At 38.1% G+C, this 17,498-nt stretch overlaps 2 protein-coding genes across 2 annotated transcripts; one reads left to right on the top strand and one right to left on the bottom strand.

Annotated features, from left to right (window-relative positions):
* Positions 1 to 400: 400 nt before the first annotated feature.
* LOC128677205 (ubiquitin-conjugating enzyme E2 J1-like) lies at positions 401 to 2,248 on the bottom strand. Its single transcript, XM_053757884.1, has one exon. It carries the CDS (start codon positions 2,074 to 2,076, stop codon positions 1,327 to 1,329), a length of 750 nt encoding a protein of 249 aa, XP_053613859.1. The 5' UTR covers positions 2,077 to 2,248; the 3' UTR covers positions 401 to 1,326.
* A 646-nt stretch (positions 2,249 to 2,894) lies between these two features.
* On the top strand, positions 2,895 to 17,257 carry LOC128676867 (splicing factor 3B subunit 2-like). The gene is made up of 13 exons (XM_053757278.2): positions 2,895 to 3,971; positions 4,248 to 4,381; positions 4,865 to 5,052; positions 5,768 to 5,957; positions 6,156 to 6,365; positions 6,712 to 6,914; positions 7,784 to 7,934; positions 8,329 to 8,532; positions 8,974 to 9,049; positions 9,964 to 10,132; positions 10,828 to 10,934; positions 16,307 to 16,545; positions 17,072 to 17,257. Exons 1-13 carry the CDS (start codon positions 3,041 to 3,043, stop codon positions 17,138 to 17,140), a joined length of 2,871 nt encoding a protein of 956 aa, XP_053613253.1. The 5' UTR covers positions 2,895 to 3,040; the 3' UTR covers positions 17,141 to 17,257.
* Positions 17,258 to 17,498: the final 241 nt, after the last annotated feature.

The raw sequence follows: 17,498 nt of genomic DNA, 5'->3' as shown, positions 1-17,498 counted from the left end.
TTCACCTGCTAAGCAAAATTGTCTTGTATAGTGATGGTCCAATGGTTAACACGCCGAATTAGATTGATCTGTGTGCCCACTTCGAAATTTTGTTATACAAACCAAAAAACAGGGATACCATACAGACATTCATCAATCTGTGATCACGACTGTAAGCAGAGACTAGGGATTTCCACTTGCCAGATCCTGATAAACAAAGCTCACACATAAAAAACCTGATCCTGGACTGGATATTTTTTTCTTTTTGTTGATCCATTATCCTGGGTGATCGGATTTTTTTGTAGTAGGTAGCTATCTATTTTTTATTTGAAAGGTGAATTAATTGCGATTTTTCAATATTGATCGCTTTTTTAATATGTTCCAATTCAACTTTTTATGCTGTCAAATAAAACAATATCTATTTAATTAAATTTACAAATTTATTTAGACAAAACATACATTATGCAACTCAATTATTGAAAGCGTTACAATAAATATATAGATAGTTTAAAATCTACAATTACACACTTATTACTATCGATTTATCTGATTTGCAATTTAAATAACATATAATTTTGGAATGTAATAGTATATAATATAATATACAGTGTTGCTGATATTTTGAAGACATCTGAGATCCACACAAAACTATTTCTTTGGTTTTTCTATGATAATAAAATAGATGTTCAAAAATCATTTTGCCGATATATTATGTGTTGACTTATAACTGTCAATCGGTCTAAATTTAGTATATCACAACACCGTGTATATCTAATATGGCTCAAAACTCAAATTTGTAATACATTAAGAGAACAAAATTAACAAATATTATGAACTTTTATGTAAACAGTGATAGTATGAGTAACGATGCAGTGCATTGCTTAGTATTTGACCATCATACAAATAAAATCACCATCTGGATGCACACGAATTGCATATTTGAGCTTGAACCCCATTAAAGCTATACCTATGGCATAATTTTGTTTTAAAATAATGTTGAAATATTTACATATTTAATATGTTTTCGCAAGAACATATTATGTGTGTGATAAATGTGTGACATAAAAAAAATTAAGATCTAATAAAATACTATTCAATGTGTTTAAAAAAAATTGCCTTAACTTATGAATATTCTTAAGGCACAAGTTTTAAATAAGTAAAGACAATAATTATACAGTTAAGATTCAGTATAAATAATGTAACTTAACAATTTTCATTTTTTACCAATAATAAAGTAACACTTTAGTTGGTATAAGTTGATAGAAAAGCCAGTTACAGCAATTTCTTTATATAATATTGTCATAACAAAAACCTAAATGTATTCTTATATTACTTTTATATGTGTCATTAAAGTTCAGCTTCTGATGTGGGGTGATGGGCATTCCAGCGCCTGTACACAAATATACATATAGCTCCTAGCAAAAGAGCTACCAATATTTCTGTTACTTTGTCCAAAAAGCTTGTAATCTCCACTGATTCCAACACTTGGGGCTCCATTTCCAGCGCTGGTTCTTCGGGAGGCTTGGAAGATTGTTCTTCTTCACCTTTAAAGGCAATTTGATTCAATACAGACTTCTCCTCTTCTGTCATGGGCTTGGCTGCTGTAGAGGACAGTAAACTTGATATTTCCCCACACTGAGAGCACACCCAACTTATGGACTTCTTTGCCAATAATTTGCGTTCACCTGGGGTATAGTCCAGGGATCCAATAGTTCCTTCAGCTGGAGTTGGCATAAAAGCAATCAGTGCTAGCAGTGCAGTTCTAATTGACCAAGATGGTTGCCAAGTCTCTGGATGATGGCCAGAAATGGATAAACAAATCTTTTTGTTGACTTCAAAACGTCCGTTTGGTGTTAATAATATTATGTGAGGTGGGTGCATAGGATACTCCTTTGGCAATAGTATCCTGCCATGATATATACCACCTTCAAAATCAGTACCTTTAGGTCCTTGCACGGTAAAGTGCCATTCAAACAGATTATCTTCCAACGGCCGTGCACAGTATTCTTCCGTGGCCTCTGCCAATTCCAGGGCTTCTCTCATGAGACGTTTTACCCCTGGACATTTGGTATTATATTTCTCTCCAAGATCTGCCATTATTATTAAGCGCAGAGCACGTATGAACGAAAAAAATCTGTTTTGACGCAATATGAAATCAGTAACACGTAAGTAAGTTATTAGTTGATGTAATCACAGGTGATTTGATAACAAACCTCGAGAAAATACTCTGAAAAAGAAAATATTACGACAGGACAATGCATAGACAGATTATAAATGGCCTGTCAGCTGTCAATTAGTGTTGCGATCGATATTGGCTAGATCCATTTTTTACCGATTGTCAATCGAACAGATAGCTTTTATATTAGCTTAAAGACATACCACAAGCTTAGCAAAGATATATCGCACTATGCGTATGCGATTTTGCGATTATATCTTTTCGCTTTCATATCAAGTAAAAATATAGAAATACCTTTTTAAGCTATAAATATATATGTATATTTTCTAGTGTTTCTCTTTCTATAACTTTGTTGTTGTGTAGCACCATGGAATTAGTAGGTATTATGTAGTACCTACTAATTCCATGCGTAGCACGAAGTCTTGTCTAACCACAGATATAAAAACATAACGTCTAACAGATATGTCAAAACACTTAATAGACGCTTATGTGTCGCCATTGACGCTGATGTAACGTTTTTGGAATATTTTAGAATGCGGACGTCAGGAAACATTCATGGAAATTCTCAAGTTACCGCACAAATATAAAAACAATGTATTGAAGATTTACCGTGTTAAATACCTACATTTTACCGATGAGAATTTAGTGGCAGCTCATCACTAGTCACAAGATTATCTATGCTATGCCTATATATACAATAAAAAAAATTAAAGAGCAATGTCAAGATGTGTCAAAGTCAAACATTTCTAACCTTACAGCGTCTGTAGTTTCGCAGTCGCTTTCGTGTTGGTGTTTATGTATTACTGTAAATTAACTGTATATATTCATTAAAAAAGACGCTTATTTGATGTGTTTGTTATAAGTGCGACTCCATAAGAACTCAATATGGATGGTCCTCCAGGTACCGGGCCTCCTTCCAACAATGGATCAATGGGTCCGCCGGGAATGGCAAACTTTCCGCCAATGCCGCCTCCTCCTGGCTCAATGGGGCCTGGAGGAATGCCATCATCCATGGGCCCTCCTGGTACTATACCGCCGGTTTCTTCGTCAGGAGGACCGCCGAATATGCCACCACCGGGCATGGGTCCCCCTCCAGGCATGATGGGTATGGGTCCTCCCGGTATGGGACCACCGCCGCCAGGAATAGGTCCTCCTCCACCAGGAATGGGTCCCCCGCCGCCAGGCATGGGTCCCCCGCCGCCCGGAATGGGTCCTCCGCCCCCAGGAATGGGTCCCCCGCCGCCTGGTATGGGTCCCCCGCCGCCTGGTATGGGACCTCCGCCACATGGAATGGGTCCGCCACCAGGAATGGGTATGGGACCGCCAATGGGACCTCCTGGCATGGGCTCTAGAATGCCTCCAAACATGATGCGTGGGGGGCCTAATATGAAGGGTAATTTTAATCAAGGAATGGATATAGGTCCTCCTGGAATGGGTCCTCCTCCTAATATGCCTATGGGACATGGACCATGGGAGGGGCCTGGACCATGGGAGGGACAGGGTCCACCAGGACCACCGCCTGGATGGGGACGACCAGGCCGAGACGGCCCTCCAGGTTGGGATGACCAAGGTGACGATGGAGATGAAGAAGATAGAGATGTGGAAGACTCAGAACCGCCTCCACAGGGTCCACCTCCTTCTTCACTGCCTTCACTTCTCACAATGAAGATTGATACTCCAGAAGAGTTCCGTACCAAAGCTGTTCCACCCACAACCCCAGGAGGGGTAGTGTTGCCTAAAGCACTAGAAGAAGCCCTAGCATACAAGGATCAAAGGCAGGCTGCTCTTGGTGGTACTGGTGAACCTCAAGAAAAGGGTATGTACTACTGCATATTTCAATAAAATTTTACAGACTAAAATTTTCTAAAAGAGCATATGATAAGACTAAGAATACATTTCTCAAATTTTTTACATTGCTACTGCCCATGACTGCTTTCCTTCATGATGAAAGGTAGCCCATGGTATTCCTTAAGGTCTAGTCTATCTCTGTGTCAAATATGATCATAATTGGCCTAATAGTTTTTGTTTAACAACATTTTATTTGTTATTTATGATATTAGTAAAAAATAATTGAAAAATTTATTTAAAACAGAAGCAGATAATCCGCCTGAAGCTCCACCGGCCCCTGTGATCAGTACCGAGTATGATGCTGAGGAAGATGAAGGGGATTCTGATGAAGACAATGTTCCTGCTGCCCCACAGCCACCCATTATATCTAGACAAGAGGTTTGATTCTATGTAAAATTACATTAGTGCTATGCATTGAAACTGGAAGGTCTACACACTTATCAAAAACTTGTTATAGTGGAAATAATGAAAAAGAAGAAGTATTAAGAGGGTTAGATAGAACATTGTCTTACTACTAAGGTGCCAAAGACTGTGAAGTGGAGTAGAAAAAGTAGGAAAACTGACTCTGGGGCTCCAACGCTCAGTGGTTGCTCTCTTGATTAAAACCACAAAACGATCAGATAAATTATTTTTGATCATTATCTCAATCACTAGAAGTCCACAGCTGGCCTTTCTGTGAAACACCTTCATATAGACCAATTGAAGGCAGCATCCATGTTGGTTTCAGAGAGAAATAAAAACATAGAATGTGCCACCTGCTTCTCCTTCCTCACAGCTAGTATGCAATAATCAACACCTAAATGTCACTTTCAAACTAAGCTAAAATAATATATATATAATTTACAATACTTGAATGTTTAGGCTCATGTCAACAAAGCCAACAAGAACAAAAGAAAGAAGTGGAAGAAGAAAGCAGCGAAACAGAAGCGCCGAGAGGAGGCCCAGAAGAAGACGACTGCCCCCCCTCCCGCACCCGCCTCAGCGGCTAAGGAGGAGAGCGTCAAGGAGAGTTCTAGTGACAAAGAAAACCAGAAAGAGGCCGAGATAGAGTTAGTATAGTCAAATATATTAGGATTCGATAAACAATCTTCACAGTACTTATTGGATACAGTACATTTATCAACCCCAGAATGATTTTGTAATAAGTCTCTTTTAATGTTCTCTTTTTGCTATATAATCATGAAAATACATGGTAAAATTGTTTACCTAATAAGTGAAAAAAAAAGAGATGAGAATTTAACCATATAATGCTCTAGTTAAAGTAATCTCACTTAGAAAAATTAACTAAAATGTAAATGTACATAATGATTTGTCACTGAATGAGAAATTCTAACAGGAAATATAGAACATGCATAAATAGTGTGCCATTAGATTTGAAATTTATAGTCTACCCATGTAACAAAAATAAAACAAAATCCATTTACTACATTTTGTGTGAAAGTAGAAAGATAAATTCTTGAAATCTATCTCATGTCGTGTGGTTCCGCCCTAGAATAGGACCACTCTTTAACCTCTTGTGGATGTCATACAATACACATATACCTTAGCGGCAATAATAGCATTCTCAAGGAGGCTTGCAACAGGCAAACAGCCGGTTCTAAAATCACAATTCAAACTTTAAAGTGTTGAGGTATATTTTAAAATTTTACCATGAAAAATAAAGCGTCGGGGCCTCACATTCTCAAATTTTACTTGGGAAGATGTGGTGATGAGAGAAAGAGAGACTATCAAATATGGTATGTAAGTTTTTGTGTAAATTACCAGGTACGTCCAAGAGAGCATTCAGTTCCACGAGCTGGAGCCGATGTACCGACAGTTCCACCGCATCCTGGAGTCGTTCAAGATCGCGGAGAAGAAGCAGGAGGTGAAGGAGGAGAAGGACGCCCCGAAACCGGCCAGCAAGCCGCAGGAGAAGGTGCAGGACCAGTTCGCCGTCGACGAGGAGGCCGCTGAGGTGACTGAATTTTGATGCTGGACTAACTTATGATGATCTGAATGGACCTTTTTCACATCTAAATAAACTAGCTCCCTATTCTGCTATCTCACATAAAGAAGACGCATCATTAATTATTCCAATGTTTTCTGAATATTTTATTATATTACATATGTAGACATATGATATATGATGATCTAAAAAGAAATATATTTGCAGAAAAACGCAGCGGACGAAAAGGAGCGCATGTCGAAACGCAAGCTGAAAAAGCTGTCCCGCTTGTCTGTGGCCGAGCTGAAGCAGCTGGTGTCGAGGCCGGACGTGGTGGAGATGTATGACGTCACAGCTCGAGACCCCAAGCTGTTGGTGCAGCTCAAGGCTCACAGGAACACCGTGCAGGTGCCGCGACATTGGTGCTACAAGCGGAAGGTTAGTGCTGTAGTCTTTTTAGTTTGCCCAGATAACGGGTGCCCCAATGTCTCAGCTGTCGAGACTTTTTATCCTTCTTCGCACGACATACATGGATGACGTAGACGGATGCGGAGTGGTCCTAGTTTAGGGCGGGAACCATAGCCTTATATGGACTGTCCTAATGTAGGGCGAAACCTAACAACGGCGGCTAATTTAAGCTATTGACATATAAAAAAACTAGCTATTGTCTATTCCGAATGTCATCAAAATCGGCCCAACACTTTAGCCGTCAATCAAATGCGTGACAGATAGATGAAAGTTTCGCATTTACGACATTAGAGTAATTGTGCACTGTCTTCCCTAGTATCTGCAAGGCAAGCGAGGTATCGAGAAGCCCCCCTTCGACCTGCCGGACTTCATCAAGAAAACCGGCATCATGGAGATGCGCGCGTCGCTTCAGGACAAGGAGGAGACCAAGACCCTGAAAGCCAAGATGAGGGAGCGCACCAGGCCCAAGCTCGGCAAGATTGATATCGATTACCAGAAACTTCACGATGCCTTCTTTAAGTGAGTTATAGTAAAGTCAAAGAATTAATTCGAAAGCTAGCTGTTGTCCGCGGGTTCGCTTGCGTAAATATTCCATGGGAACAGTTAATTTTCCGGGATGAAAAGTACCCTGTGTCCTTCTGCATAATATAAACTACATCTATGCAAAATTTCAAGATGATTTGATAAAATAATTTTGTTATTATTATTTATCAGTTTTATTCTGTTATATTTGAGACCATAAATAACTCATGATTTTGGTCTCTTTTGACCACTGTGAAAACTGTAGACACGACTTTTTCTCCTAATTAATAGTGAATTTAGGACGTGGTGAAGAAAATAATACAGGTAAATAATCAAAATATATAAAATCATATACTATATATATATGTATATATATTACGGTTATTAGCTTTTCATATCGCATCTATACCAAAACCATTAAAAATGTTGTGGGTTAATAAATCTGGTTTCGAGCGGGAATCGAACCCTGCCTAAGCAGGGCTCTCACCAGTAAGCTATAAGCTATTTAGTGTGACGTATATTATATAATATTTACAATTATTACATAAAAAAATGTAATATTGCGAAACTTGCGTCCAACGTCTTCCTGCTATACAAGTCATATCACCTGATTGTGGATGTTCAGCGCTGCTTGGCGGTATATACTTAAACAGTGTCGTTCCCTCTCTCGCTCTCTCTCTCTCACCTGAGCGTTTTTTCGGTCATCCCTATCATGTCTACATTAACAAAAAAAAACTGCCATCGCTATTTTTAAATATACATTTTTGATGAGTGAAAGCCGGTGTTATGATTGACTTGAAAAGTTTATTATTATAAATAATTAAAAATATAATAATACCAATAACAAGACTGTAAATGTCGAGCAGATGGCAGACGAAGCCTCGCATGACGATCCACGGGGACCTGTACTACGAGGGCAAGGAGTTCGAGACGCGGCTGCGGGAGAAGAAGCCCGGCGACCTCTCGGAGGAGCTGCGGACGGCCCTCGGCATGCCCGTCGGCCCGGGCTCACATAAGGTCTCTATCTCCCTCGCTCTCTTTCTCTTTCATCTGAACGGTTTCTCAGTTTCTTCATTAAGCATATGCGAGTATTAGCTGAGTCGAGTCATCGTGTTTTTGAAAAGTCACCAAAAATGATATTTTTGAAAAAAGGTCATGACTCCATCAAGTCATAAAGATTTTTTTGAACAGCTGCAACACACACAGTATTATTAGTGTTAATTTTTATTTATCTATTTTACAACAATTTGCCCAACTAGGAAACTATGTACAAAGTTTTAATTTTAATGTTTTATTAATAACTTTTGTGTTTTAGTGACTTCAGATACATTTGATCATTTTGGAATTTTCTTCTAATTGTGTATTAGCAAAAGCTTTCAATTTCTTTATCAATATTGTGTATACATCGTAGGTTCCCCCGCCATGGCTGATAGCCCAGCAGCGCTACGGGCCTCCGCCCTCGTACCCCAACCTGAAGATCCCGGGACTCAACGCGCCCATCCCCGAGGGCTGCGCCTTCGGCTACCACGCCGGGGGCTGGGGCAAGCCGCCCGTGGACGAGACCGGGAAGCCTCTGTATGGAGACGTGTTCGGACACCAGAGCAGTGGGCAGGACGTGTGTATACCATCTTCTTTATTTTTTCCCACTCTTTCCATTTGCCAAAAATACAATACAGACTTAATTTCCACGTTTAAAGTCCAAATTTAAATTTTATTTATTCTCTTAAAAATAAAAACTAGCACTAGCATTTCGAAACGACCACTACTGATGAGAAGAAATGCCGAAAGAAACTTGTTCAAATATACTTTTGCCCGCATGAATTTTTTTCCGAGATAAAAGGTACCGTACCGTATGTCCATCTCATTACTTCAAACTACGTATATGCAAAATTTTAAGAAGATTGATTGAGCAGATAAACTATGAAGAAGTAACAAACTTACTTTCGCATTTATAAGTTTAATTAGGATTCGTCCGTATCATGCCGGAATTTTGATCGAGGCGCTTACAAGAATGACGAGATATGTGTTATTTTATATCTTTCTTGTGTCGTAACAGGATGCCGAGGACCAAGACATCGACAGAACTATGTGGGGAGAGCTCGAATCAGAGTCTGAAGAAGAATCAGAAGAAGGTAAGAATATATCTTTATATGTCTTAATGTTTTTCTAAAATTACAAATACCTTGTTGATTCCATTAACTTTTTAGCTGATGGTGAGTTGCATCGTCAAGTTTGACGTTGGTTTCAACCGGCGCGCCGCTGACGTTTATAGTCTACAAGAAGGAAAGTAAATCATTTTGTTTAAAATTTTAGACAAAATGGCGTTACTTTCCGTTTATCTGCGCACATTAAATTGACGGTGCAACCCGCCCTTAGAAATCTAAAGTTAATTTAATATCTTGAAAATAACATTTTTATTCAACATCATGATCGAATTCAATAATAGTGTTGTATTAGCCTTCCTTACAGATTGAAGGAAGCCTTCGCTTCCATTTATTTTTACGGATCAGTCACGTGTGCATCGTTTTGACGTGAAAGAAGGACAAACAAACCCATTTCCAAATCTGTAATAATATAATAATTATTAAGTGATAAAAGTAATTTATATTTATTATAATAAAAATTAATATATGAGAATAAAAGCTCTCTTCAATTTTGGCTTCAGCCCCACGCATGCCTCAAAGGAACGAGTCCCAACTGTGGCTGAAAATGCGTAACAACTCATAATTATAATTCATTTATGTTAGATCATCACTATGTAGTATAAAACAAAGTCTGTCCCTATGTATTCTACAGAATGTTTCCAGAGGAAAGTTTATCCTTACATATTTTAAAACAAAGTTCTCTACTATATCGCTAACAAACAGACAGACGCGGTCGTTTGTCTGTTTGTTCGCGATAAATTAAAAAAACTACTGCACGGATTTTCCATGAATAGATAGAGTGATTCCTGAGGAAGGTGTAGAGGTATAATGCATGTTTTTATCCGAGCGAAGCCGCGACTTGCCACTAGTTGACACATAAAAACGTTGTGTGTATTGCGCAGAGGAATCCGGTTCGGAGGGCGAAGGCGCCCCAGCGGGGGAGCTGGCGGCGGGCGTCGCGACGCCGGGCTCCGGGCTGGTGACGCCGCTGGGCATCAGCTCCGTGCCGCCCGGCATGGAGACCCCCGACACCATCGAGCTGAGGAAGAAGAAGCTCGACGACCACGAGGGGTACCACTCTTGTTGTTACAGCTCACTCTGGCGTGTAGTACCTAGAATACATATAGGCAATAGTAACACGAGGAGGGTTAATGTGAGACAGGCGGCCGGTTGTAAAATTACTAGATTTTTTATAGCTTATTTATGGCCCACTGCTGAGCCAGGCCTCCCCTTCTGTCATCCAAATAACTATACTGAGCCATTTGTTGCCAAGCCGAAACATGTCCAAATCATCAAAATTACTATAGTTTTCAAAATTTAAAAGTTATATTTTTTACGTGGTCCCCAAGCTTCCTGCCTTACAGCCGCGAATGCTACCTACCTGGTAAGGATTAGAGAGAGAAAGAGATACTATTTCTATGTCAGCAAAACGTGTGTTATTTTTGATGACACTGGTATTCCTTTTGACCGCCACTATTCTATTTCATTGATTTATTTTCATAAACCGCTGTGGAAACGACAAAGTAGGGAAACGAACCCAAGGCTCCTAAAATAAAAAAAATAACTGTATTTATGTATGTGTATATGAAACTATATACACCTACAGGCTCAACGGCTGAGTAAGGAACCAGGAAAACGCTCCGATGAAAGAAAGATAGAATTTTGATTGTATATCATATATATTTATAACAAAATAGTAAGCGATATACATAAATATATAAATGAATATCCTTGCACTAACAACCCCCCCCCCTCTCCCCCTCCAGCGGGGACACGCCGGCACTGTACCAGGTGCTGCCGGAGCGCCGCGTGGGGCTGACGGCCGGCATGATGGCCTCCACGCACGTCTACGACGTCAGCGCCGCCAACACGGGTCAGTTGCTCTCTTATTTTTATTTAATTTACTGGATATTGTTTATAAGAACACCACATGTAATATTAGCCTGTGTGTGGTGTTCCAGATACATAGATTTACACTTTAACAACACTTATTTGTACATATTTATTCGAACATTTATTTGTAAAAATAACAATAATGGCTTACAACGCAATGGTTAAGACAATGGCTTGTGAACCGAAAGGTCCCAGGTTCCAAAGCTACTTATGCCATGTCCGTTTGTGTAGTAGTTTTCATTGACCACTTGCTTCCACTCTTCCGGTGAAAGAAAACGTCGTGAGGAAACCTGCTCTCTAGTTAATAATTTCGCGTAGTCGAGAACTTAAAATTTTATAATATACTGACATGACATTAGAAAAAAAAACGCATTGCGTGTGTTATGTATGTATGTAAACCAAGTAGCGCTGTGTCATGTTTATCTAAATCTTACGGGTGTGACATAAGGCACTGCATGACAAAATCTCTTTAAATGTAAGGACGAGCATTAATTTAGAGTCATTACTTTGTAGCCATTATTTTGACGACCTCGGTGGCGCAGTGGTAAAGTGCTTGCCTCTGAACCGAGAGGTCCCAGGTTCGACCCCCGGTCGGGTCATGATGGAAAATGATCTTTTTCTGATTGGCCCGGGTCTTAGATGGTTATAAAATTCAGTTCAGTCGAGTGTTCGTTCGTGGCAGGACGCTTATCTCATTGCTTTGTGACTCAATTACCGGTCTTATAGTAAGTGCGTGCTAATTTGAATGGTGCATCAGTGCAATCAAGGTGCAATTTACATAAACATAGTCGGCTACCTTTTTATTGCTACCTGCTTTATGACAAAGCGGAATACGTGCCTAGCTCGCTTCAATCTAATATATTTTATCGTGTTTTGTGTTTACAACAATAATTAACTATGAGCACACGCAAAACTCCATCGCCAAAACATGAAGCCAACCGGCCCAAGAGGAAAACACCGGATTGTCACTGTAATATCCAGGAAATTATGAGTGACTTTCAAAGGAAAATGACCATTTCTTTCAATGAATCACTGGCAACTCAATCTGAACAGTTAAATAGTTCACTAAACATGTTGCGAGATGATGTGAACTCATTTACAGGACAAATTAATGAATTAAATGCTACAATGCACAAAATTATTGAGGATCAATCAACGTTAAAAAAGGAGATCACAGATTTGAGATCATCAGATGATAAAACAAATAAAAAAGTGGACAATATTGAATGTGATATTAATAGCCTTGCGTCTCAAGTTAGTGAACTCACAGACCAATTAAGATTAAAAGAGCAACAAGGACGAATCCACAACTTAGAAATAACCGGCATACCAATTGTCAAGGGCGAAAACCTGTACACCATTGTTGGTAATATTGCGTCTAAGATTGGCATTTCTCTTGAGCCCACAGACATTGATTTCATCCACCGGGTAAGACGTTTCAATAATGCCCAGACAAGTGAGATAAAACCAGCGCGTGATGCTAGTCTCGCACCAAATATTATCGTCCGTTTTACTCAAAGAAAACGCAAGACAGATATGTTGACGGCGGCACGGGCGCGACGCGGACTCACCACTGCAGATGCCGGTTTGGATGGTCCAGCGAGTCCCATCTTCATCAGTGATCATCTTACACCACAAAATAAATTACTTTATAAGCAAGTTCGTAAAATAGCCAAGGAAAAGTTATATAAATATATATGGTTATCAGACTGTAAAATTTTTGTGCGAAAAAGTGATACCTCGCATGCTATTTTGGTGTCCCGTGAATCTGATCTCATCAAAATCAAATGACTATGCCGTCTATTTAATTTCCGGTCGAATGTGTTAAGAATAATAGTTATATTTAATACCCTAAACTCGTTTTGCATTTATTTTTATAGTAAGAAAACATGTACTCGTAATTATTTCTATATAGTCTTAAATTTTATTATTTGTTTCGAATATGCTGGTGGAACAATAAATATATTTAAAATTCGGTAACAATAATATTTCCATTTACTATCAAAACGTGCGGGGCTTACGTACAAAGTCACATGAATTTTTAGGAAATGTTTTGTCAGGAAATTATGACATTATATGCATAAACGAAAGTTGGCTCAATGATAACTTCTATGATTCCGAGTACTTTGATAATAGGTACTCGGTGTATCGATGTGATCGCGACCCAATAGCAAGCGGTATGGATATGGGTGGCGGTGTTGTGATAGCCGTGCGACGCGACCTGCGCCCGGTACACAGGATTGACATGCGTGCGCCGCCGCCGGCAGATGAGGTATGGGTGTCCGTGGCGCTAAGCTCGCCGCCGTACTCGCCTGACCTTCGGCGTCCGTGCGCTGCATCGCCTCGCTACTTACACATTATTTCTACGTATATATCTCACGGACCGAATCATGAGTGTTTGCTTACTTCATTTTATGACAGGGTTATCGATTTTATAAACGCTCATCCAGACGACGTCTTTCTGGTTCTTGGTGATTTTAATGTCACTTTAGCGGATTGGTCACATAATGTAGATAACCAATGCATGGATATACATACCAATAACAATAACTTGGCCTGTATTACCGAGGATTTTTTGAACTTTTCATTGCTTTCCCAATATAATAATCAATTTAATTTAAACAATAGAATGTTAGACTTAGTTTTTAGTAATGAATTATGCACTGTTAACTCTTGTAATTTTCCCTTAGTAAAAGAAGATCCGAATCATAAATCCTTAAATATTATTTTAAACACTAACTTTCTTTCTCCATCTTCCTTAAGTGATGCGAAAAGTAAGAGAAAACTTTTTTTCAAAGCCGATTTCGAGTCTATAAAAATGGAACTCAATGCCATTAATTGGGTAAGTAAGTTCAACACTCTGTCTGACGTTAATTCTATGGTAGATTACTTTTATAGTGTTTTTGACGAATTTATTGAAAAATATGTACCTACTTCTAAATTTAATAGCAAACATAAATTCCCTCCTTGGTACACGCAACCCTTGATAAAATTAGATAAAGAGAAAGAAAAATGTCATAAAAAATGGAAGTGCTTTGGAAATTTGCAAGATTATTATACTTTTTCCATTTTAAGAAAACGTTTTAAAAAATTAGAAAGGTCTTGCTATGATAGGTATATTAAATTCTCAGAAGAAAATATTAGAAAAAACCCTAACTCATTTTGGTCATTTGTAAAATCAAAAAAGAATCATAACGACATTCCAGAAAATATGTTCTATAAAGATGAGTGTTTAACTGATGGAAACAAAATTTGTGACGCATTTAATAATTGTTTTGGTTCTGTTTTTATCTCTTCGAATGGTGTAAGTTCACAAACCACTTTTTCATCTAGATCACAAGATAAAACACATGACACAACTGTTGATATAAGTCACATAAAATTCGAGTTAGAAACCATAGTTTGTGAATTTAAGAAAGTAAATATACACAAAGGGGCCGGGGCCGATAACATCCATCCTGTGCTTATATCAAATTGCGCCGAAGAACTTGCAATTCCAATGTTAATTATTTTTCAAAAATCAATAGATACAGGTGTATTTCCATATAAATGGAAACAATCTTTGATTACGCCTATTCCAAAAAATAGAAACAAAGAACAAATAACTGAATATAGGCCAATCTCAAAATTATCTATTCTAGGCAAAATTTTTGAAAAACTCGTGACTCATCATCTTTCTTTGTCAGTTCGAAATTTTATTGCAGAAGAACAACACGGGTTTTTCAAGGGTCGTTGTGTTGAAAGTAACATGGTAACTTTTACTGACTTTTTATCACAAGCTATGGATAACAATGAACAGGTGGATGTCGTGTATACCGATTTCTCCCGGGCGTTTGATAAATTAAATCATAAACTCCTTATTTTGAAGCTCGAGGAAGCCGGCATACATGGCTGCCTCCTTAGGTGGATTGAATCGTACATCAGTAATAGGAGTCAGGCCGTCTGTATTAAAGGATACTGTTCGCAATTTTTACCTGTGCCTTCCGGGGTCCCACAAGGTTCCCATATTGGGCCCTTGCTTTTCTCCTTATATATAAATGACATAGGACACATATTTAATAACAGTCACCACCTTTTATATGCTGACGATAATAAAATATATAAAATAATTAGGTCTGTGGTTGACTGTAACAGATTACAGGAGGACTTGCTGGCTCTTCAAGACTACTGTACCTCTAATCAGCTTTATCTTAATACAGATAAATGCTATATTATTACCTACTCACGAAAAAGAAATATTGTTAAATACGAATATAAAATAAATAACGAAATTTTGCAGAGAGTAACAGAAATTAGAGATCTAGGTATAATTATGGATTCTGAACTCTCATTTAGGAAACACATTGATTTCGCAATAAAAAAAGCTTTTCAAAAATTAGGCTTTGTATTAAGAATTAGTAAACCATTTAAACAAACCATCACAATGAAAATTTTATACTTTGCATTTGTTCGTTCTATTTTGGACTTTGCGAGTGTTGTATGGAATCCTAATTATAAAGTACACATAGATAGAATCGAAAGAGTACAAAAAAAGTTTATAAAATCTTTAAATTTTCGTGAGTGTACACAATTTGAATCATATAATAAGGCCTTGCTTCATCATAAGTTTCTTTCCTTAAATGACAGGCGAAAAATGTTTGATTTGGTGTTTCTATATAAAATTCTTAATAATTTAATTGATTCTTCAAAACTTCTGAGTAAAATTTCCTTTGTTACTCCTAGGCGTTTACCTGTACGTCCCTCACGTAAAATTCCACTTTTCTCTCCTCCACATTTACACAAAAACTATACTCGTAACTCATTTATACATCGTTCCACCACCATATATAATAAAGAATATAGAAATATAGATCTATTAAATACTACTCTAAAACGATTAAAACTCATTTTTCAATCTAGTTCATAATAACTGATAGTAATATAATTTTATAACAAACTTATAATTATATAACAAACCTAATTAACCTAACACTGTTATGTTCCCAGCAACAGCGGAAAGCTACGCTAAGTTAATTTTATTTACAAATTCCTGCCATGTAATTAACCCTTTTTATTATATAAATATAGCACTTTAGGGCACTATAGGTCTTTAAATTGTACTCATAGTTTATGTAAATTTCTATTTTTGTAAACGACTGTTTGTTGCCTAAATAAAGATAAAAAAAAAAAAAAGATAAAAAAAAAAAAAAAAAAATATAGTATCGTTGAGTTAGTATCCCATAACACAAGTCTCGAACTTACTTTGGGGCTCAATCTGTGTGATTTGTCCTAATATATTTATTTATTATTTTAATGCAGATAACATAATCCACCTTTAAAAAAGTGTCTATTTATATATTTACGTGTGATCAGCTAAGCGACCGGTGGCGGCGCCTGCGGCGGCGGCGGCGGCGGCAGCAGCGGCGGCGGCGGGCACGAGCAGCGAGGCGGCGCCGGCGGCGGGCGGCGTGGAGGTGGCGCTGGACCCGTCCGAGCTGGAGCTGGAGCCCGAGGCGGTGGCGGCGCGCTACGAGCGACATCTGCGCGAGCAGCGCCCGCGCGGCCGCGAGGACTTGTCCGATATGCTGGCTGACCACGTCGCACGACAAAAGGTTGGTCAATCGATGATTCGATAGGGCTGTGCGTCCGTGGAGTCGATACTCCCGTATTATTATGAAAAATTCGGGTCACTAACGTGACCACTATTAAACGTCATATGGTAATATGTGGCCGCCCAAATCAGAAAGGACTTTCTATAAGGTCCTTTTTGATTTGGAAGGCCATATTATAACTAGCTCTTCAGAGCTACATTGTAAAACAAGGGTGACATTTTAGCTATGTTACAATTTTCAATTACAACAAATTTTGTATTATAATTTTATTTTGCTCCCACACATTCATAATATTACGAACTTTTTTCGGTATGTTGTTGGGTTTTAGATTTGTTTGTAAATCTTTTAAACATATTCTTATTATGTACCGTAATAAGTTTATCAGTAACCAATTATTTTACAGATTTCATATTTAAAAAATTAACAGAACAAAATGTGTTTACGTTTACGTGTTGGTTTACGTTCATTTTCAATGTTGCCACTTTTTAAACAATTACATAAATGTGGACATTTATTATTGTTTCAGAATAAACGGAAAAGGCAGCAAAACACGGATTCGAAACAAGCTAAGAAATACAAAGAATTTAAGTTTTAATATCTGCCTAGTGAAGTGTATGGAATTTGGGTGTAAGTTTATTTTCGGATTTCTTGGAATCCCATCGGGACAAGTAATATTACTGTGTAAAAATATATATTATGTGATAAATGAAAAGATTTTCGTTTTAATTTTAATTTTTTTCCTCATCCAACATCATTGTACTAATAATACATATTACATTAAACTATAGATTTATTATTTCTTTCATCTGCGGCCCGACCTCTTTTACGTTTTATCAGAATACTCTTCCCTGTCCTGCATAAATTATACAGCAAAGTAGAAAGTAAGTTTTCACGAAATCCTAATTGATCACCCAGGCCATTGCTGAAAAAAAACCACATGGGTATCCATTTAG

This window comes from Plodia interpunctella, chromosome 17 (assembly GCF_027563975.2).
Source record: "Plodia interpunctella isolate USDA-ARS_2022_Savannah chromosome 17, ilPloInte3.2, whole genome shotgun sequence".
Classification (NCBI taxonomy): Eukaryota; Metazoa; Arthropoda; class Insecta; order Lepidoptera; family Pyralidae; genus Plodia; species Plodia interpunctella.
The sequence above is the reverse complement of the archived record's forward strand: the minus strand, read 5'-3'. Positions and strand labels throughout refer to the sequence as shown.

What these genes read in the sequence shown, in the direction of transcription:
- LOC128677205 (XM_053757884.1), bottom strand. Translation starts at nt 2,076, where the DNA reads ATGGCAGATCTTGGAGAGAAATATAATACCAAATGTCCAGGGGTAAAA.
- LOC128676867 (XM_053757278.2), top strand. Translation starts at nt 3,041, where the DNA reads ATGGATGGTCCTCCAGGTACCGGGCCTCCTTCCAACAATGGATCAATG. An exon ending in TGGTGAACCTCAAGAAAAGG is followed by an intron (nt 3,972 to 4,247) that starts GTATGTACTACT and finishes TATTTAAAACAG; the next exon opens with AAGCAGATAATCCGCCTGAA. An exon ending in TCGGCCCGGGCTCACATAAG is followed by an intron (nt 7,935 to 8,328) that starts GTCTCTATCTCC and finishes TATACATCGTAG; the next exon opens with GTTCCCCCGCCATGGCTGAT.